General features: G+C 52.3%; 1 protein-coding gene across 2 annotated transcripts in view; it reads right to left on the bottom strand.

Moving 5' to 3' along the window:
- The window catches only part of Ube2o (ubiquitin conjugating enzyme E2 O), a 42,788-nt gene continuing 20,814 nt past the window's right edge, over positions 1-21,974 (bottom strand). Inside the window, exons 2-18 of one of the 2 annotated variants that reach the window (XM_041635848.1) lie at positions 12,389-12,448; positions 12,147-12,257; positions 9,983-10,080; positions 9,588-9,651; positions 8,533-8,676; positions 8,132-8,241; positions 7,850-8,000; positions 7,135-7,622; positions 6,673-6,827; positions 6,375-6,487; positions 6,161-6,289; positions 5,340-5,429; positions 3,944-4,640; positions 3,578-3,714; positions 2,153-2,356; positions 2,010-2,067; positions 1-1,924 (exon numbers count right to left, since the gene is read on the bottom strand). In XM_041635848.1, the coding sequence (XP_041491782.1) occupies positions 1,257-1,924; positions 2,010-2,067; positions 2,153-2,356; positions 3,578-3,714; positions 3,944-4,640; positions 5,340-5,429; positions 6,161-6,289; positions 6,375-6,487; positions 6,673-6,827; positions 7,135-7,622; positions 7,850-8,000; positions 8,132-8,241; positions 8,533-8,676; positions 9,588-9,651; positions 9,983-10,080; positions 12,147-12,257; positions 12,389-12,448 (3,477 nt within the window). In that variant the 3' untranslated portion in view covers positions 1-1,256. The remainder of the gene's footprint in view (positions 1,925-2,009; positions 2,068-2,152; positions 2,357-3,577; positions 3,715-3,943; positions 4,641-5,339; positions 5,430-6,160; positions 6,290-6,374; positions 6,488-6,672; positions 6,828-7,134; positions 7,623-7,849; positions 8,001-8,131; positions 8,242-8,532; positions 8,677-9,587; positions 9,652-9,982; positions 10,081-12,146; positions 12,258-12,388; positions 12,449-21,974) is intronic. The other variant, XM_041635849.1, reaches the window with a different exon arrangement.

Raw genomic sequence — 21,974 nt, 5'->3', positions numbered from 1 at the left:
AAAAGTTTAATCACACAGCACTTTATACAGATATTATAAGCAGCGGGCATTCACATCTCCACATGAATGATGCCCTGGGATGCACAGCCCCACCCGGCACTCATCATGTCCGCGAGGTACCAACAGGTTCCTGCTGAGTGTTCCAGTTTCTGGCTCTGTCCTTCCCAAGGCTCTGATGCCCGGTGGTCCTGGCACAGCACAGGCACGGAGCCCACTTAAAGCTGACAAGACGCATCATGCTTTGGCTTTTTTTTGTCTGTTTTACTTTTTATTTGTCTTTTTTCTAGTAAGAGTTAGTATCTTTGCTTCTGAGATTATTTTCCCAACCTTAAATATTACACACATACAGCAGGAATAACAGCTGCAGTCTGCTCACCAGCATCCTCTACCTGGAGCTTCACATTATCAAAAGCTTAGAAACTTGTAAACCTCTGGGCCTGTAGGGGTGGGGGGAGCTCCTGCCGCCATCCAGCCTCCCTCCTCCCTCCAACTGGGCCTGCAGAGTCTATAAGCAAGGCTGACAGGAGCCGTTGGGTGGGGCCGTTGGGAGGCCCTTGTTGCTGGCCTGGTTTGTGCAGATGCCCTGTGGTCTCAGCATGGAGATGTCAGTACTGCCCACACAAGGCACCTACAGTCGTTTCCTTCCCAGCAGCACCCTGTCCTTGACTCCATATTTGTATGTGAGGGCTACCACCTCTCTTGGGTGTTACTCTGAACCTTAGCTCAGTCTCAACCTCTCTTAGAGAGGAAGTTCAACAGGCCTAAGGGCTGTAACGCACTGACAGGCCAAGCCAGCCACAGCTCCAAGAGATGGAGGCATGGGGGACTAGAGGACCCAGTGTGGCAGCAGGACCTGGGGTGTGGGGAGGCTACAGTCAAGCTGAAGAGGAAAGGGACCAGGAGCATTGCAGGAGCAGCCACACGTCATGCAAGGCACGTCCACCCTCCTGCCATCTGTAGGTTCCTCAACACCCCACCTCTGACCTGAGAAGGGACGGCTAGGGAACAAGTGCCAGGACATTCGGCTGGAGCAACCAGAGGACCGGCAATGGAGGTCCCAGTGCCCCAGGGACCTGCCTTTGAACGTGGCTGAGGGACACTTCTTGCACTTCATCAAACTTGCCGCAGGGAGGAGGGAAGTGGAAGGCTCCAACTGGGGACAGAGGGGCAGGGAGAGGGGCAAGTTCTCAGGAAGGGAGGGAGCAGGCAGCGGCTGGCCTCTCCCACCGTGACACTCCTTTTTCAAGGCCTGGGAGCTACTTGTCCTCTGTGCTCTCGGGCATGCCTGCCTCAAGGAGGGTGGTGCGGAACTGCGTCAGGACCCCCCGGATGCTCTTGATGAAGCCCTTGGAAAGCGGGAAGAGGGGGAAGCCGATGTCAGGGTAGCCACTCTTCTCTGGCAGGAAGCTGCGGTAGCTCTTCCTCCTCCTCTTTGGTCTAACGCTTGGTGGTGCTGACGTATCAGGGGCTGTCTCAGTCTGCCCTGTGTGGTCCCTGCTGGCTGAGGCTGGGCCCTGGGCACCACTCTCTGAGTCTGAGCCCTGGGAGGCGTCCCCAGGGGCCATCCCTACATCCTCAGGCTCTTCACGGCCGGAATCTGAGAGTTCAGCTACAGCCTGAGGCTCCAGAGAGCTGTTGTCTTTAGGGACCCCATTGGGCAGTGCCTGGGCCCTCTCCAGCATGGCGTGGGTTTCCAGCCAGGACTCAATGCGGTTCACCAGACGCCAGCCACCCACACTGAAATGCTGTCGAATCTCCTGCTCAAAGACCTCAGGAGGCCGTCGGACCAACTGGGTCATGGACTGCACCACACGGATCAAGGCCATCTCATTGTAGCAGCGACTGTTCTCATAGCCTTCCTGCAGGCCTCGATCACTGTCAAAGCCAGCTTCGTTATAGTATGGTTCATTTACCAGGATCAGACCTGCCGGAAAGAGTCCAGTTAGTGGGCAAACACACGAGGGCAGGCTGGGGAACAGCCCGTCGGTGTGCCTGTGAGCCCGTCATACCTTGAATAGAGATGAGCACCTGGAGAAGACTGGATTTGCTTGTCCACCTCTCTGTCCCCTGAAACACAAATGGAACCTTCAGGTCTATCCCAGGTGTACATCAGCCCCATTGTGCCACCATCTCCACTGGGGCCCATCCTTACCTTTCCAATCCAGGTACCCAGGAGGCTGACGCACACCTTCCCATTGTCATACAGGTTGGGGTTCAGGCGGCCACTGCACTGAGAGAGGTAGCAAAAGTGGGGGGGCACCGCTGGGTAGATGTTGGGAAGCTGAATGTCAAACAGGTAGAGGCCGTCTTCGTAAGGAGTCCGAGTGGGGCCCTTGATCAGTGCTGAGAAGAGGTCCTGGAGGGAACAGACAAAGGCTGGCTTCTGGAGTCTGGCCTCGCTTCCTCCCAGAGCACTGTGCACACAGAGCAGGGAGGAAGCAGAACTCCAGAGTCACAGCCATGGAGACAGCTAACCCAAATGTCTGCTTTCACTTCTGGGGGCAGAAGTGTAGTCACACAGCTGGAAGGAAGGTACTGGGGGTCCGAGCTCAATGGCAAGGACTGGCAGAGGCCAGAACAACTGTGACATCAGGATACAGGCACGTGAATGAGGTCGCTCCTGCCAGGGCACCAGAGTAGAGCAGAGAGTAGCTGGGAAAATGGAGAGAAAGAAGGACCCTTTCTTCCGTGGGGTTTTGAGGTACCCTGAGATGTTTTGAAGACATGGGGGAAAAAAAGCATCAACAAAACAAAAGTAGTCAGGCAATGGTGGTGCATGCCTTTAATTCCAGCACTCAGGAGGCAGAGGCAGGTGATCTCTTGAATTCGAGGCCAGTCTGGTCTGCAAGAGCTAGTTCCAGCACAGGCTCCAAAGCTACAGAGAAACCCTGTCTTGAAAACCAAATCCAAACCAAACCAAAAGTCGGTGCTCTACACTCCCTCAGCAGAGCTGCACTGGCTGAAATTCTCAAAGAACTCTACCAGGTAAAACAGGTGTCCCTGGGACGCTCAGGTAGGGTTGGGTGCCAGCTTCCACCTGCAATCCCAGCACTTGAGAGGCGGAGTCAGGAGCACTGTGAGCTCCTGGCATCAGCCTACAGGGCAGCTGGGATGACCAACCACAAAAAGAACCATTTGCTGCGCTGACACCGAGGGCAGTGCTGTGACAGACAAGTTCCCTGGAAGGAGCCGAGAGTGAGGAAAGGCCTCTGGTTTGGGGGAATCAGGGAAGATACACGAAAGCTCCTCCTACGCTTTAGGGTTCAAAGCTACTTATGTTTGTTTTGTTTTTCAAGACAGGGTTTCTGTGTAGTCCTGGAACTTGCTTTATAGACCAGGCTGGTCTGTACTCAAAAGATCCATCTGCCTCTGCCTCCCGACTGGTTAAAGGTGTGTGCCAATATCACTTGGTTACATTTTAGAGGAAGGACCAGGTGGCCCCTCAAATGTGCCCATGTGGCTGCAGGACTCCATTTTGGGACCTCAGGTGACTGAGCCACCATCCCTGGAAACATGGCAAGGTAGCTCCCAATGGTACCTCTATCTGGCCTCCCCAAGTTCCCAGCAGCCCACTTGCCATTCTGTCCTCGAATGTCTTGACCATGATGCCATCGGGCAGTGAGGTGGCCAGCAGAGCCATCTCCTTTCGCACTGTGCTGAAGAACTTCTTGGCTTCTGGAGGCTGGAACTCAATCTTCTTGAACGAGTGGTTTACTGCACGGAGAGACAACAGTCAGGCCCTGACCCGAAGCCCGTCAGCTCCAGACAAACCCACACTGCCCTGGAGTATGGCTTGGACACATGCTGCTTGGGAGACTCTAGATGGTGACGGAACCCAGGTGCTATCCCTTAGTGCGGGGGGGGGGGGGGGGGGGCCTCCGGGTGCAGAAATAGGAAAACTGGGGAGGATGAGGAAGGACAACAGCCATTTGCGCCAACTCACAGGGTGCAAACTCCAGCACAGAAAACACTTCGCCCTTGGCACTGGTAAAGGTGACACCAGGTTTGCCACCACACTGTTGACAGAGCACAGGAGTCTCACTGGGCCACTCGGCCTTCACTGGTGACTGTGCCTCTGTTTTATCTTCCTTGCGTTCTGTGTCGGGCACCGCCTCCATCTTCTCCTCCTCAGCGATGGCCACGTTGTCTAGGGTCTTCTTGAGGTTCTCCTGTAGCTTCTTGATGTCGTCCAGAAACTTCTTCTCCCGGGTCGGCTTCTCCGGCTCCACCGTGGGTGAGGTGGGGGACCCTGTGAGCAGCTGCTCCACGGTCATGTTCTTGAGGCTCTCCAGGATCTTGATGGCTTCTTTCAGTTCCCGGAAACTCTTGGGAGGCCCGTCCTTGCCAGCTTTCTCCATCAGCCCTGCCACGGGGGCAGCCATGGCCACAGCTCCCTGGATGGCAGCTGTGGCTGCCTCTTCACTGATCACCACCCCCTTGTCCTCCTCAGGGGCTGCCGGCTGCTCTGTGGGGAGGATGGCGAGGTCTTCTATCTTGGGGTGCTCGTCATCTACCAGCCCATTGTCCGTCTCCCAGCTGTCGCTGTCGTCTTCCCACTCATCCGAAGATGCTCCACTGGTGCTGCCTTCTACCGAATCGTAGTCGGACTCCTCGATCTCGGACTCGATATTGTATAAGTGCTGGGGGCAGAAGACAACCATTCAGACACAACTCTGGCCCCTTTGCTCCTGTTAATGACTCCCTGTGGCCTTGCTGGCCCCTCCCCCTTCTCTGTTCTCAACTTTGCATCTGAAGCCCTGTCCATGCTACAAGATTCCAGTTCTCTGCCCTTTGCCCACCTTCCAGCCCAAGCTTTACACACAGTCCAGTTAATGCATGTGCCACCGTCTCTCAGGCTCTGTGCAGTGAGGGGCACAAGGGGAAGCCTCAGCAAAGCCAGCCCACCTCTAGGACTCAGGAGCAAGTGGGTTACCTGACTGGCAGGTGAAGCAGGTGCGCTAGAGTTGGTCACACTGTGCCCTGCTCTCCCCTAGAATGGCTGCCAAGGTAAGGGACAAGCCATTCTCTGCCACCCTTGGCCCACCCTCTTGTGTGCATCAGGAAAGGAGAGTTGGCCTATGGGGTCAGCTAAATATGGGCGAGGGAAAGGGGACCAGCTTGGGACAACTGAACTGAGGTCAGCTTTTTCTTGCTGTCAACAATCCTAGAAACAGTGGCAGGAAAGACCCCACATGGCTCAACACAGTGTGGAGACTCTAGAGCAATCTAGAAGTTTGGGAACCTCACACCTCTGGAATCCAATCCTTGGAGCTAATGTGAAGACTAGAGAGCCACCTTCAGGGGCAGCGAGCAGCCGGGGAGACTCTAGCCAGTCTTACCTGGGGCAGGATGATGGTTTTTGAGTTGTCAGCCCACACCACTTCCACCTTGCTACTGACGTCTACTCGAGCCACTTGGCCCACTGATGGCTGAAGGGCAAAGGGGACAGTCAACTGGGGGGTAAGCTGTGAAGCCTCAGGTTCCCCATCCATGGCACCCACTCTCTGGCCGGGCAGCAGATACTAGGTGGCCTTTCCGAGACTGCACCAAGTATCTCCCCACAGGCACTGCTTTACCTCCCTGGCTCGGCACTCTTCCCAGCATGGGTATCCTGACTTCAGGGTTTGTTTCTGCCCCTCTGTCTAGAATCTTTCTTTTTTTTTAAAATATTTACTTATTATGTATACAATGTTCTGTCTGTGTGTAGGTCTGCAGGCCAGAAGAGGGCACCAGATCTCATTACAGATGGTTGTGAGCCACCATGTGGTTGCTGGGAATTGAACTCAGGACTTTTGGAAGAGCAGACAATGCTCTTAACCTTTGAGCCATCTCTCCAGCCCCCTAGAATCTTTCTTGCCCTCTCCCAATATCCCTCCCCCTCTTTGCTCAAGGTCTGTCTCAAGTCCCATTTCCAAACCTGCGAGGACTTTGCTGCAGTTGACTGTGCTACTCACAGCTGCAACAGAGTGTAACCCCTCTAGGGAACGACTGGCAGGGTCTAAGAGGCCCGAGTCCAGCAGATGCCTGGGCTGCCTGTCTCTAATGCAGGCCATGCCGGCCATCCCGAGACACTGAGCTCTAAGACTTCCTGAAGACAGCTGGTGGCAGTGTCAGGAAGCGCAGGCACTGCCCAGCACATGAACTTGGAGGGCACACCTACCTCATCCTCCTTGGGCAGAGCCCCATCGTCAGTGTTACCAATGCGGATGACAATGTCAGTTGTGCGGAAGCGGAAGTCAGGGTGGTCAGCGATGTCATAGACACTCACATCCTCCTCTTCCCCAATGAGCTGTAGCACAAACCAAGCTGGCATGAGCCAGGGCCTCACCCCTTTACCTGGAGCCCCCCGAAAAGAAGGAGGTCAGCAAGCTCACCTCCACATCATCCCCAGTAGGCCGCAGTTTGAACCATTTCACCATGCAGGTACGGCCAACATGGTCCCCGGATTGCACCACACCGTAGACAGCAGGGTCTGGGCAGCTCTGGACTAGGAAAAGCAGAAGGGACATGACTACCTGAGAAGCCCTGGGGGGGCCTGCCCGCAATCACACAGGCTTCCCCTGGCCTGCTAAAGAGACCTTCAAAAAGTACTCCTCGAGCCCAAGTCCCATCTCCACTGACCCCTGACCTTGTCCAGAGTGTCCCACTGACCACCCTGAGGCTTAGCACTACCTCGCTTGTCCACCACGAAGTCTCCAGGGCAGAATTCATTGTTGTCCAGGTGGTGCACCGGGAAGAGGTCATTGGAGCGGATGTTGCACTCCACAGAGCCATCCTGCCACATCACATCAGCTGAGGTCATCGTGGTTACAACCTCTACGGCCACCCTGCCAATACAGGCACCACAGATGTGCTTCTTGGAGAGAGGCGCTGACCTTCCATCACTTCCAGGCCTACCTGAGTCTCAAGTAGGCAGGGTGAGAGTGTCCAGTGTATCTAAAGCTTACCCGTGCCCCAAGCGTGACACATTCTCTGGGGAACTCAGGCAACTATGGCTCCAGGAAGCCACTACCCTACACTTCCGCAGTCTACCAAGGCCTACCCTAGGCACCAGCCCTGGGGATGGGAGCACCATGAGCTCCTCTTTCCTGGGCCCTGGCTGGGCCCTGTAGGGGACAAACACTTGGAATTTACCTGTCTCCAGGCTTGAAGTCCCGGGTAATCTTATTCTTCTTCCTCTTGTGTTTTCGCTTCAAGTTTTTGATGGACAGGGGGATGCTCTTCTTACGACTGGCGCCACTGCCACTCTGGGAGGAGGTAGTGGAGCTGGCGGAGGAGGTCACCGAGCTGGTGTCATCCGAGCTGGTGTCATCCGTATCGTCAGCAGCCTCATCGTCTGCATCCTGCTCTGCGGAGTGCAGTCCATCGTCTCCACCCTCCTTCAACAGGAAGGGGGGCAGCGGCTCGCTTGGCTCCTGAGGCTCTTCTCCCCCCTCGTCCTGCATCTCTACTGGGCTGCTGGATCCATCAGGTTGCTCCTCGGGGCTAGGAGACCCCACTTCGCTCTTTGTTCTGGCTTCCCCTTTCTTGTCTGGGTCCTCCATGGAGTGGTCCCTAGGGCACTGGGTATCTGGGGCGCAGGACATGATCCTCACGACCTGCTTCTTCAACAGGCGCTTCACCTACAAGAGCAGAGCCAAGGCGAGAGGGTTGTGGAGTAAGGCAGGCAGGGGCCCACCCTGGCCCCAGGTATTTCTGTCTTGGGGGATAGAGCTATAAACACCTAAGTGGCCAGCAAGGGTCCTCATGGCTGTCCCAAGGCCTAGAGCCCAGACCCACCTTGCTAGCTGTGGAAATGGCTCGTGGCCAGTTCCATGAGTGCCCACACCCACCCGCCTCAAGGACATACCTTCTTGGCCATAGAGCCCTCCCCCTGGGCGCAGTTTTTTTCTGGACATTCCCAGGCAATCTTGGCCGGCTCTACCTTGGCTGGGAAGACATATAGACAGCGTTCCCCAAGCTGCCGCTGAGCATGGTCAAAGCATCCGAGACGCTTCACCCTGAAGAGAAAAAAATGGGAGCTTGGATGGACTTCTGAGAGGTCGGGGAAGGCTTGGCTCTCTCATGCATTTATGGCCCCAAGACATGCCCGGGTGAGTTCCTGGGATTTGGGGGGTAGGGGCGTGCTTACCTGCCTAGGTTTTCCTGAGTGATGACAGAAGGTGGGGGGCTAACGCTGTCCGTGCCCCCAGGGCAGAAGCTCTTGGTGATCCATGTGACCTTCAATTCCACAACCTGAACCTGGGGCAGTTGAGTGGGACAGGAGTGTGGTCAGGGGTGGACTTTCAAGGCCCGCAGCACCACATTCACAAATACTGTGACCACTCACGCATTAGGAGTCATGATCCCTCCACTCTCCCTGAGCAGAGCAAGGGAAGAGGGTTCTGACAATCAGTTATCCTACAAATAGAGCCTGGGCTGCCCCATGCCCAAACCCCTTTCAGGTCACCAGAGTTTGGGTCCTGGGAGCAGGTAAATAGCTTACCCCCAGGGCCTACAACTCGGCCCTCACCCTACCGGTTATGCCCTTACCTCCTCCACCACCACGCGGAACTTGCTCTTGGTGCTGAGTACAGGCTTGACCCCTGAGAGCCACTGGACACTGGAGAAGATCTTAGCAGGGCCAATAAGCACTTGGCCTGGGTAGAAGCCATAGGAGTCATCAAAGAAGAGACCCTGAAGGGTTGGGGCAGAGGAAAATGCACCTGAGGAAGCCTCCTTGGCCAGGAGCGCTGTGCTTGCCTTGCAGGAGGAACCCCACATGACATGGCCTTCAGGCTCCCTGCAGCACAGTCTACGAAGGATATATTTTACAAGCCTGGTACAAACTGGGTGCCCGGGAATCATATCAAACTGCAGCTGCAGACTGTTCTAGGCCTAACAGACTCTCACGGACTGTGATGCTGGGGCCAAGATCAAAGCTCTAGGGAGCAGTGTGCACTCACACCTGTGTAAACACCCCTAGTACAAACTACCTCCATGTGCTCCTCTGCCAGCACATCTTCTGACTCTGTACTGAAGGGCCACAGCACAGTGGCACACCTGAAATATAGACTCTGTCTCAAAGAACAAAATTAGGGGCTGGTAGCCAGGCGGTGGTGGTGCACGCCTTTAATCCCAGCACTCGGGAGGCAGAGGCAAGCAGATCTCTGGGAGTTCAAGGCCAGCTTGGTCTACAGAGCTAGTTCCAGGACAGGCTCCAAAGCCACAGAGAAACCCTGTCTCGAACCCCCCCCCAAAAAAAGGGGGGGGCTGGAGTGTTAAGAGCACTGACTGCGGTTCCCAATACCAAACTTAAGGCTCACAATTACCTCTAATTCAAATCCCAGGGGATCTGATGCCTCTTCTGTCTTCACGTACAACCACATTCTCTTTCTGATTCTCTCATAAAATAAATCTTAAAACACTCCCCACTTCACCCCTCACCCAGCCAACCACCCAAATAAAACTAATACAACTCTATTTCCTGCCCCTGCCCAGGCCTCCAGGTACTCCAGGGCACACTGGCCCCATGCCTCACAATCCCTTGCCTAGGGCTTGGACAGTTTTCGTGCCTAAGCAGGGAAGAACAGAGAAGGGATATGTACCGAGTCACTGACGTGTGGGCAGACGTCATAGAGTTTGGCACCATCTTCCGTGTTCATGGAGCACCTGAAACAGAGGACAGAGGCTTGGTTTCCACCAGGGCCAGTATGGAGGCACCAACCCACCACTTATCTTCTTCACCTATGCAGCTCAGCCCAACCCCACGTCAGTGCCTGCCACTGTTAACACATGAGCACCGACACTCAGACACGGAGATGAAGACATCTCACCAAGTTCAGATAGCCCAAACCCTGAGCTGTAGCAGGAGAGAGACCAGAGTTAGCCCTGGGATACAGGTGCTGAATGTCAGCACCCATACTGTCCCGGACCACACCTGATCTCAGAGCTCCTGGAGAAACTCCCTTGGAGCAAACAAGCATCCCCAGCTGACACCTACCTGGCACCATTAGACAACTTAAGGATGATCTGATTCTTCAAGTCATAGACCTTCCCCAGCCAGCAGTCATAGGCGATGTAGTCTCCATACATGAAGGGCTGCGGACCAAGCATACAGGCAGTGAGCAAGGGCACAAGGTCTGGGATTTTCTTTACTGTGCTAAAATGTAGAAGGAAGGTTCTAGACAATTGATTTGCACTGCATCCCAAGGCCCTTTCCAGTGAGTGGGCAGCAGTGAGTGGACTGCCCAGTAGGTAGGGGTGCCCCACAGTGGCAAAGGAGATAAAGCAAAGCTGGGAGGTTGGCGTGGTTGGGACGTGGGCTTTGAGGACAGGTAAGGCCTTGAATAAAAAGGTCAATTCACCATGGACACTGAAGCTAGCATTCTTACTGCTGAAAAAGTGCTCAGCAAACAGAAGCCAGACAGACCAAAGGAGCTTCCTAGTTTGGGACAGTTAAAGCAAAACATGTGATGAGGGAATTGTACTATGTACAACATAAAAATGTAAGGGAACAAACCGGGCAGCAGGCACAGGTCTTCCAACCAACACAAACGCAGGAATGATGACCTCAGATCACACCATGTGTGACCGTCAAGAGACACATTTAGGCCCATTTAGGTGGCAACGTGCCCAAGGATAAGGCTTGCAGATGCCTATCTGACAGGGATGCTAACTATCTGTGGAACCCTGGGGAATATAACTACTCACTAAGGGTAATGGAAGGGGCTTTTACACAGTGGGGAGGGCTGTGCAGACCAACTTGACCCGAGTGCAGGGTACAGCTGCTGAACAGAAAAGCCCGGGGACAGCTGGACAGGGCAGCAGGCTCTCCTGGCTGCTGAAGTTGAGGGTCACAGTCCAGGATGGCAGATCGAAGACAAAAGAACTGACAAGCAAACGCCAGGTGTCTCCCTGAATGTGCTCAGGGCCCACACGGAAAGGACACTGCTGGGATGACTGAGCAGTCTGAGGCTTAGGCAGAAAGGGGTCACCGGTGACACCTCTCTCGTGGCTGCACTCAGATCTCTGGAAAGCATCAAATCAGTGAGCAGGGTGCTGGGTGGCCTTCTTTCTAACGGTTTGGGAGATAAATGGCTAGAGCAAGCGAGCAAGCGAAGGGCTTGTGCAGACGCCTGGACTGAGTGGCAGAGGCTAAGCTGTAGACGCTGGAGAAGTGGGCACATGAACTTAGCGCTTTTGGCTAAATCTAAAATCATTTAAAAATATATTATTAAAAAGAAACTTAGCCGGGTGGTGGTGGCGCATGCCTTTAATCCCAGCACTTGGGAGGCAGAGGCAGGCGGATCTCTGTGAGTTCGAGACTAGCCTGGTCTACAAGAGCTAGTTCCAGGACAGGCTCCAAAACCCCACAGAGAAACCCTGTCTCGAAAAACCAAAAAAGAAACCTGTTTGGGGCTGGAGAGATGGCTCAGAGGTTAAGAGCATTGCCTGCTTTTCCAAAGGTCCTGAATTCAATTCCCAGCAACCACATGGTGGCTCACAACCATCTGTAATGAGGTCTGGTGCCCTCTTCTAGCCTTCAGGCATACATGCAGAAAGAATATTGTATACATAATAAATAAATAAATATTTTCTAAAAAAAGAAACCTGTTTGTTGTTACTTAATTTTATCTGCTGAATGTGTGTGTGCCATCATGTGTGCCTGGTGCTCGCAGGGGTCACAGGACAGAGTTGAATTCACTAAAACCACAGGTCCTCAGCACGGACAAGTTCTCTTATCTGCTGAGTCATAAGTGCTAGAGAGATGGCTCAGCAGTTAAGAGCAGTGACTGCTTTTGTTGAGGACCTGGGTTTCATTCCCAGCACCCACATGGCAGCTCACAACCATCTGTAACTCCAGTTCCAGGGGATCCAAACCCGTTTTCTGATACCAGACATATAAGTGATACAGAGACCATACGCAGGCAAAATAGCCTCACACAGTAAACAAAAGTCAGTGTTAGGTGAGGAAACAAAATAACCACATTCGTCAGTGATTTACGCTGATGCCGGGGAAGAGCACACCCTGACCTCATGTCTAACAGCTCACTTGCAAGGGCAACACCGAGGATGCCATGAGCAAGCTGGCCGCAGCGAACAAGCTATTGACTGCCCAGCAAGACTACGCTTGGCAGGAGCAGCCAAGACAAGAGGCCACTTACCCAGATGTGCTGGAGGTCCTTGCTGTTGACAGGGTAGATGATGCAGTTGGTGCCAATTAGCTTGACAGCACAGTCAATATTGACGTCTATCACCGTGCCACACTGACTGTCCTAGGGGAGGGAGAAAATATCCTGCAAGACTGCCACGGCACACCCCACCCAGACAGTCCCAGAGCCCCTCACCCCGCAACCAGGCAGCTCTCCTCCAAACAGGAGTGGGAGCAGACAGGCTGAAGACTCACAGTTGAACGCATGTGTCGGACCACATCCCGGGGCACCACAGAGCGGTCCTCTAGCTTCAGCTGTAAAGAAGAGAGACTGTCATGAAAGCAGCAGACCTGCAGGCAGCGTGCACTCTACCTAAGGTTAAGCTCATTCTACAAAAGCAAACATCCCAATGAGTTAAATTCTTCTCCCAGGGCCTGCCCTCTGACCCTGGGTGATCCGTGTTCAGGACAAGGTGGGGGACTGGCATGACACTGGGCTGTGGCTGGCACCCTGAAACCAGCTATCAGTGGACACCACTCTTGTAATCTGTGTGCCCTGCCTGCCCAGCTGCAGTGCGTTCCTTATCTGTTGCCCTGCAGAGTCTGCCCTGGATCCATGCGAACTCCCAGCAATGCCATCTACTGGTACCACGCTGCCGGATGGACTCCAAGAGCCCAGGCAGAGAGCTGGTTCTCTGCCAGGCTAGTTTGTCTCCTCTGTTCTTGGGTCTCTAAATCTCGACTGCTCCTCTACCACCTTTCAGCAACCTCTAAGTGATGGAGAGCTCTGCATCCCCCACTCAAAAATGGCAACCACACACTAGGAACCCAGACCCCCAGCAAAGGCCTCTCCTCTCTCAACTGTGAAAGGTGACTGCCAGAAGAGCAAGTCAGGAATGCTGGAAAGGATGATTCTAGCACAAGGTTGCGGAACTTTTAGCAAGGACAACTAAAGCAAACTCCAGACAGGGCAGCTGTGACCCCAGTGGAAGCAGTGAGCCTCACCGTGAAGCGGGATAGCGACCTAGGAACAGCTCCAGACAACAACAGCCTGTGACTGTGCTCAGAAACATCAGCCGCTGTCTACACGCACACACGGCCCCTGAGCAGCCAGCGCTAGGTACCTGTGACGGGATCTAGGAGGCCACAAAGAAAGCACCGCTGGCACATGTACACACAGCTGCTGCCTGATTCCCTGGCCCCCAGAGACACAGGCCAAGGTACCAAAAGGTTCTGCTTCAAGGCTGTGAGGGTATGTGCAGAGACCAGTGCCCTTTTTTAACTGTAAAGATACTTTGTGCTCCCCCACCCTACCTCAACTGCCCCTCTTAGCTTAAATGTCATAAAACCAACTAGAGGCCTAAGTCATAAAAACCAGAAGCTGCATCTGGGAAATTCAAGGGGCAGAGGGTCCTTGAGAAGAGCTTCAAGCTGAATCTGTAGGTCATGTTCCTAGTGCCCTTTCTGCTGTCTAGGCACTGCCAGGGAGAAGGGGAGACCTACACATGTACAGGCATTCACTGGCAAGACGTCATACAGGGCACACGAAATGGAGACCCCAGCCCTCTGGCTGAAGCAGAGACCCTGTACCAGGAGGGATCTTATAGGAGAGTGACTCCCCCATGCCTCTTGGCTCAGAGTGTGGCTCTCCACCTAGAAACTGTCCTCAGCTCTTCTGATCCAGTCAGTACCCTGCAGGCACTCAGGGCAGTATGGAGGGAGGAAGTGAGGGAGGAATGGGGTTATCTATCATGTACCACTCTCTTGGTCTTGCCAGTCCTGAAAGGGGGCAGGAAAGGCTCTCCATCACCCTTTGTGACTTCCCTCTTCGCTCCCTTGTCTCTCCCGAAACGTGCCTGTGTTCTGCAGCACCACACTGTTCCACCCCAATGCCCGTCCTTTCCTTCCTTGTCCCAGCATAGGCTGTTTCTTAAAACCCTCAAAGTTCCCATTATGTGAGGATCTGCTGTGCTCTGAGAGCTTCCTCTGCTCTACACTATAGGTCCAGGCTGGTTCCTGGACACCCCCGAGGAGCCCCACAACTCCGTGAAGTACACATTACCACCACCACCACCACCCCACCATTTTTACAGTTAAGCAGATGGGAAAAGCTACTCGTTCAAGGTCACAGCTCACAGAAGCTGGATCCTGGAGCTGGACCCAGCAGTCCTGCTCCCGCCCTTTCTTTCCACCACACAAAACACTTAGCCCTCCAAGAACTGCAGAAACAGGACAAAGTACAACGTATTTCCAGTGAGTCCACACATTCTCAAGCAGAGATTTCCCCTCCCATTCTGAAAGGCCACATACTGAAGTCACAGGTGCCAGACGTCACCAGGATTGACACCAGGTTGCACTGCGCTGCACGGCACCTGTGTAAGTTGAAAAGGAGATTCTACCACAAAACTAGAGCTGTAAAATAAAAACAAATAAACAAATAAAATAAAAAAAAAAGTTCCTGCCACCTCCAAGGAGTGCCCTGAATGTTGCCATCACAACAGGATCACCGGAACCAGAGCTGAGTGGGAACCTATCGATTTTAACTGTCATAGCCTCTAAAATGCTCAGCAACAAGAGACTGGTCAGCTAATGTTTAGCATTTCCTGGAAAGTGTCGGTGAACAGACATTTTGGAACAGCAGGAGAGAAGTGGGAGGAGTCAGGGATGGTGTGAAATAAACATGGGTTACTCTGGGTACACGTAATGGAGCAGGGCAAGGGGCAGCAGTCTCACTGCCTCCTCTGGAAACGACTCAGGGCCATGCTGTGGGGGATGACAGGCCGGCTCTAAGGTGTCCACTGTCCAGACAACACTGATGCTGTCCAAGCATCTGCGTCCAGCCTCTGCTCTGGTATCAGCTCCAGGGCAGCGAGGGAAGCAGAGCAGACACAGGTCAGGTCATATTCAAAATCCAACACGGGGGTTTATAGGGTCACTCTGAAGTGACATCTGACCACAGACCTGGGTAAGACAGTGAGTTTCCCAGAGATAAGAGCAGTCTTATAGGTGTTGGGCAGTGTCTGGAGGCTGGAAGAGGTTACTCAGGCCCTAGGCAAGTCCATCCTGAGCAAGGCAGAAGTCCCTATGGGCCCTAAGCCAAGGTAACATACTGGGACCATCTGCCTGCTGGCAAGGGAAAGAACTGGTTCTGTGATTTTCAACTGGGAGGAACTCTGTCTTCTCACCCCAGGGACATTTGGAAATGGCTGGTAATATTCCAGGCTGTCACACATGGCAGAGGCGTTAAGGCCAACGTTTGCTGTACATCTTACGATGCAAAGGACAGCTCCTGCCACAAGAATGACTGGCCAGGGTATCAGCAGTACCCAGGCTCAGAAACCCTGAGGATGCTCAGTATACCAGGAAACAAGGTGGGGCAAAGAGCATCTCTACTACCCCAAACTCATCCCCTCATCCCCACCCCGCCTTGAAGTCAGTGTCTCATTGAGTAGCTTTGGCCAGCCTGGAATTGACCAGACTGACCTCAAACTCAGAGGGCTATCTGCCTCTGCTTTTCATGCTGGGATTAACACTATGTGGAAACCCACCCACCCCCCCCCCTTAAAAAAAAGTGACATAAAAACTATATAGTCTGGCCAGGCGGTGGTGGCTCACGCCTTTAATCCCAGCACTTGGGAGGCAGAGGCAGGCGGATCTCTGTGAGTTCGAGACCAGCCTGGTCTACAAGAGCTAGTTCCAGGACAGGCTCCAAAACCAGAGAAACCCTGTCTCGAAAAACCAAAAAACAAAACAAAAAAAACAAAACAAAACTATATAGTCTGGCCAGTGGTGGCGCATCCCTTTAATCCCTCTGGGAGGCAGAGGTGAGCAGATCTCTGAGTTCAAGACCAGTCTGGTCCACAAGGGCAAGTGCCAGGACTGCTATACAGAGAAAACCTGTCTTGAAAAACAAAAACAAACAAACAAACAAAAAAAAACACAACTGTACTCGGCTGAGGAGATGGCTCAGTGGGTAAAGTGCTTGCTGTGTTCAGATCCTCAGTCCCCACAAAAAAAGATCCTCAGGTGCAGCAGTGTCTGTGACCCAACCTGGGGAGGGGTCAAAGACAGAGAAAAGTGGACCCTCAGACTCTCTGGCCAGTCCTAGACAGAGCAAATGCTCCAGATTTAGTGAGAGTGCTTAAAAACAAAACAACACACGGGGGCGCTGATGAGCTGGCTTGGGCTCGGGCACTTGTCACCCTGACAACTGGAGACCACCCCCATATTCCACACGGTACAGGAGACCCAGTGCTTGAAAGGAGTCCCCTGACTGTCACAGAAGTGCCATGGTACATTTGCTCCCCACCCACAAATACACAAACATGGCTAAACAAACACAAATAAATAAGGAAGAGAATCAATTATAATGGCACTTGCCACCAAGTCTGACAACCTGATTGAAGCCAGATGGTAGCCGAGAACTGACTCCCACAGGTGTCCTCTGAGCTCCATACATCCATCACTATACAAGCACCCATACAGACTAAATATAATTGAAAAATCTAAAATTTTATTTATTTATTTATTTAGTTAGTTATTGGTTTTTTGAGACACGGTTTCTCTGTAGCTTTGGAGCCTGTTCTGGAACTCACTCTGTAGAACAGGCTGGCCTCGAACTCACAGAGATTTGACTGCCTCTGCCTCCCACGTGCTGGGATTAAAGGCGTGCACCACCATCACCCAGATTTTAAAATTTATATGTATCTGTGTTTCTGTGCATACATGTGTGCCCATGGAGACCAGAAGAGGATGTTCAAACACTTGGAACTGGAATTACAGGCAGTTTTGAGCTGCCTGACATGGGCACTAAAAACCAAACTCAGCTTCTCTGGAAGAAGCCATCACTCTTAGGGCTGAGCCATCTCTGCAGCCCATTTTACCTAAAAAACAAAAATTCGTAGGGCTCCCCAGTACCACATGGCAGACCACAGCTGTATATAATTCAGTTCAGGGAATCCAACAGCCTGGCTTCCTGGCAGGGCGCCACACACAAGTGGTGTGCATGCAGGCAAAGCAACCATAAAAAACAATAACAAATAAGACGAAGAATGACAAAGGAGGACCTGATACTGCCTCCAGCCCCTACAGGCACAGACAGGAACGAGTGAGCCCACACCTACACACAAGGGCACAAACGGTGAGGGAAAGGCAGAGGCCAGCAGTCCCAGGGAGAAGGGGCTGCTGTAGAGTGCGCAGCTCTGTCCTCCCAAATCTGGGCTAACATCTGCTGTAGAGGCCACTCCTCGAACTGCCTCCCTGGGCTGCACTTCTGAGCACCAGCTGTCCTGCTCCCAGTCTAGAAGCTCATCCATAAAACTGACCTTGGTCGACCAAGACTAAAATTCTCCAAGAGTAAGCGGCTGAAAACAGAAGAAAGCTAAAGAAAGACAGTTTCAACTAACGGGGATCCTCAAACAAGGCGGAGCTGTAAGAAGGCCACAGGAAGGGTTATTTAAAACTTGTATTTTAATTATGTGCATATAAGTACTGTGTGTGAGCATGTGCACACGAGCCCTGGAGCTATAGCTACAGGCAGTCCTAAGCCATCTGACATCAACACTGGGAACCAAACCTGGGTCCTCTGCAAGAGCCACCTCTCCAGCCCCGATGATGTCTCAGGAGGAGGAGGCACCAGCCATACTACTGCCACAGTCACTGCCACAATGAGGGAGCATTTCCTGGGGGCAGGAAGGCCCAGCACCAGTCAGGTCTTACACAGGATAAACAGTATCCCTGGAAAGTGGAGAGACAGCGACAGTTTACAGCAGACCCTGTTCTGGATTTGTGTTCAAAGAGAGAGGTTCCCCACCACTGAATGAACTAGGCCACACAGAGATTGAAGTTATTCACCTGGCCAAAACTCCAACCAGATCCCTGAAGGGAACACTACACCAGACTAGCATTGCTACTTGCCAAGGAGGTGAGTAGGCCACCCCCCACCCTCCAAACACCCTGAGCTGGGTCCGTGTCCAAGACACACAGATGAAGAGAAATCAGGACCAGGATGTAGTCTAAAGGTAGAGTCCCTGGCCATCATGCTCCCTTCCTAGCAATCTGTCCCCGAAGTGGAGTAAGACAGGGGTCAGTGGAGGGTGTGGAGGGGCCTTGCTCTGATGACTGTAGGCCCTGGTGAAGGTGCCTCTGGTTTTGTTGTCCCTGAAGGACCTCCTGTTTTTTGCCTGTCTGTAGTCCCGTTCCACAGTACCCTGCCCTGCCTCATTGTAGGAGCTAGTCCAGCCTAGCCCTCATCTAACTACATGGCCTGGAAAGTTCCTCACGCCAGACGGAAGGGTTCTTTCTCTGTGAACATTTTGAAAGTGTTGAAAATCCCAGAACAGCAGACTCTAACCATTAGTGGGAGGTAGGATTAACAGTAGGAGGTCATGGCCAGCATAGGAAAAAGAGAAAGTATCTGGGTGCATCACACATGCAGAAAGGGCAGGTGCTCGCTTGAGAAAGCTTTTTCAGTTGTATGCAATGAAGACACACATGCCCTTTATCACAAAATATACTGGTTATTAAGAGTCACTGTCAAAAGTTTGGGAAACTTAAGAACTCTAAGAATCTTCATTCCACCTAAGTCTCTGTCCAGAGGGAAAGACATCCCCCCTCACCAGCAACAAAACTCTCACAAGCACCAGGATGTTCAAACTTAACACCCCACCCCCCCACCACCAGAAATTTAAAGTTCTGACGTTCCTTGAAACATTCCTCCATCAGCTACAGTGGTAAATGCAAGCAGAACAGGGCTTCCTGTTGGCTGGAGCCAGGCCCCTCTTCCAGTGTCTTCCCAGCTCCACACTAGAATGGGCGTTTGACTGGTCAGGGATTTCTGCTTGTGCCAGAGTAAGGACTTTCTCAGAGCAGTTGAACACCATGTGGCTCAGCTGGCAGGGACACAGCAATAAGCCAGCTCCTCATGTCCGGATGGAAGACTTAACTTCCAAAACACGCTTGGCCAGAGGGTTTGGGGAGTGGAAGAAGGAAAGAAAAGAAAGGCAGGACAAGTGTGGTAGTATATGCCTTTAATCCCAGCACTCGGGAGGCAGAGACTGGCAGATTTCTGTGAGTCTGAGGCCAGCCTGGTTTATAGAGCAAGTTCCAGGACAGGCTCCACAGCTACAGAGAAACGAAAGAAAAGAATTTATGGGGACTGGAGAGATGGCTCAGAGGTTATGAGCTCTGGCTGCTCTTCTAGAGGTCCTGAGTTCAATTCCCAGCCACCACATGATGGCTCACAGCCATCTGTAATGAGATCTGAGGTTCTTGCCTGTATGCATAATAAATAAATAAATAAATAAATCTTTTTTAAAAATTAAGTTGGGAGCAAGGGTGTGCTGCTACATAGAGAGACTGTCTAAAACCAAAATAAAAATGGAAAATAAAGAGGGGGAATTGCTAACAGAAAGAGCTAAAAGGACTGTATCCCTTGCAGCTATGTAAAGGGCCAGGTTGAGTCCAGTGAGCAGACTCTGAGTAGAAGAACCCACTTCCCAGGATCCACAACATCACTGGATTTACAAACACCCACACTTGATATTTCCATGAAAACAACAAGAAATCATCATGGACCTGTTGGCGTAAAGACAGCAACTGGTCTGCAGACACCAGAACTAACTAAGATGGCTTCTGAGGGGTGACATCACTGCCTGGGTGAATCACTAAGCCCAAAGACTTCAGATACCCATCTTTCCACCTCCATTTCTTCCAGGCCACGGCAGCAACAAGTACCTCAGGACAGGAAGCAGAGCAAAAGCACCCACCGGAAAGCACAGGGGAGCAAGATCCATGCCTCAAGTACAGTGAGACAAGACCACAGCTAGTCACAAGGGGCCAAATGCAAAGGGGAAAGTGGGGTTCTAAGCAGGGGGAGCACACAAGAACCAGGTTTTACTGAAATCACAGCACTGCCATTCCCAAGGCACCTCCTGGGAACCAGAAGACTCCCTGGGGACAGGGCAGCACCAAGCTAGATGCACTCTTCCAGCTGCAGTTCCAGAGCTCATGGTCCACGAGTGCCACCTGCCGAGCACCTCTTGCTGTAGGCCATGCTTCTGCTCCTAGCACGAGTGATCTACAGAACCCAAAGCAAGTCGGCTGAAAGGACAAGCCTCGTAAGCGTGGCCCTGAGACTAGAGCACCAAGGCAGTCTTCTGAAGAGGTAATAGTTCAGCCAGAGAAGCCAAATGCATGTGAAGTAACATTACAAAGGATGGAATGAGATGCAGACATTAATGCAGTTGTAGCGTGGCTTCAGGGAATTATTGCATTAGAAGGATTTAGGTATCAGGGGAGACTCTTGAGGAAACACCATAATAAATTGGGTAGGTAGTATTAATAACCTCCTAGTGTATGGTAATCTCTACCGGCCCCTTCTATGAGCTGGGGCACTCCCAGCCCAGTGATGGGTTATGGCTGGAGGCTAAATCAGAGCACATCCGAACGCACCCAGAGCTGATGTGAGCCCGTCCTCAGAGGTTACGGCTAACACACCTCAGCAACGCTACAAAGGGCTCTTGGCTACACTCAAGCCCCAGGACAGGAGACAGGTGGTATCTCAGGCCTAGCAGAGTTAACTGGAGGAAAGAGGATCAAGTTGGGCTTTACAGCTGGGCGTCTTAGGGAGAGGTCTGACCCTACTCAAGACAGGAGATGCAGGGCTGGGCTGAGTGAATGCTGCAGGAAGCCTGGCACCCAGGATTACAGGGTCAGGGTAGGAACAGGTAAAGAACAGACAAGAACACCAAGACCAAAGCCAAGGATGATACTTCCTATACAATCACACATAAAACTTCCTCCCTTCCCTGCGAGTGCACAACCTTTAGGGGACTCTCTGGCCTGATGAGCTCACCATAACCTGACAGGACATAGGTCCTGAGGGCTAAGATGCTGCATCTTACACTCAGCAACCACAAGATGGCAGACGGCTGGCCATGTTTTACCGAGCAGCTTTTGAAGGGCAACTGGAGGAAATCAACAAGGTCCCCTTAAAATTAGGGGGTTGTGCAATTAACAGCAGGGTCATGGAGCAGTAAAAACAGTCAATGGGCTCTCAGGAGGAAGAGGTTGTTTAGGGTGGCTGCTGATCCCCAGAGAGTGCTTTAAAAATAGAGCTCTGAGGCTAGGATGGCTCTGTGGTTAAGAGCACTGGCTGCTCTTCCAGAGGACCAGGGCTCAGTTCCGAGCACCGACATGGTTACCGACAGCAGTCTATAACTGCAGTCCCACTGATCCAACACCTTCTTCTGGCTGCCCAGATACTAGACACACATTCAGTCAAGCCACCCACTACATTAAAAAAAAAAAAAAAGGCAGGCATAGTGGCACGTGTCTTTAATCCTAGCACTTGGGAGGCAGAGACAGAGTGTGAGGTCAGGCTACAGTACATATACAAAGTTCCCAGTCAGCTAAGGTACACAGTGAGACTGTCTCAAAAAAAAAAAAAAGAAAAGAAAGGAAGGAAGGCTCAAAAAAGGAAGGAAGGAAAAACACTAAAAATATTAATTAAAATGAATAGCATTCTAATCTTTCACTGGATGAATATATTGCTTTGTCGCCCCCCCCCCCCCACCTGGGAACTGAACCCAGGGCCTCAGAGGTGCCACACAAACTGGGAATCCATTCCTTTTCTTGTTTCTTTTTTCTTTCAGGTGTCAGCCCAGGCTAACCTTGAACTCATGATTCCTGCCTCAGGCTCCTGAATCACAGGTGAGCGTGTCACATTCCACTGGGCATTTGTTTTTAATAGACTGGCCTGTAGATCAAGGTGTGAAAACATGGTGGCTTAAAATAATTAACACTGTCACTGCTCAGAAGTCTCTGACAGCCTTTTCCGTGG

The sequence above is a fragment of the Microtus oregoni genome, unplaced genomic scaffold, assembly GCF_018167655.1.
Source record: "Microtus oregoni isolate MIOR12 unplaced genomic scaffold, Mior012 000048F_ref0000485, whole genome shotgun sequence".
In the NCBI taxonomy this organism is placed as follows: domain Eukaryota; kingdom Metazoa; phylum Chordata; class Mammalia; order Rodentia; family Cricetidae; genus Microtus; species Microtus oregoni.
Note: the sequence above shows the minus strand (reverse complement) of the source record. Positions and strands in the feature narration are given on the sequence as shown.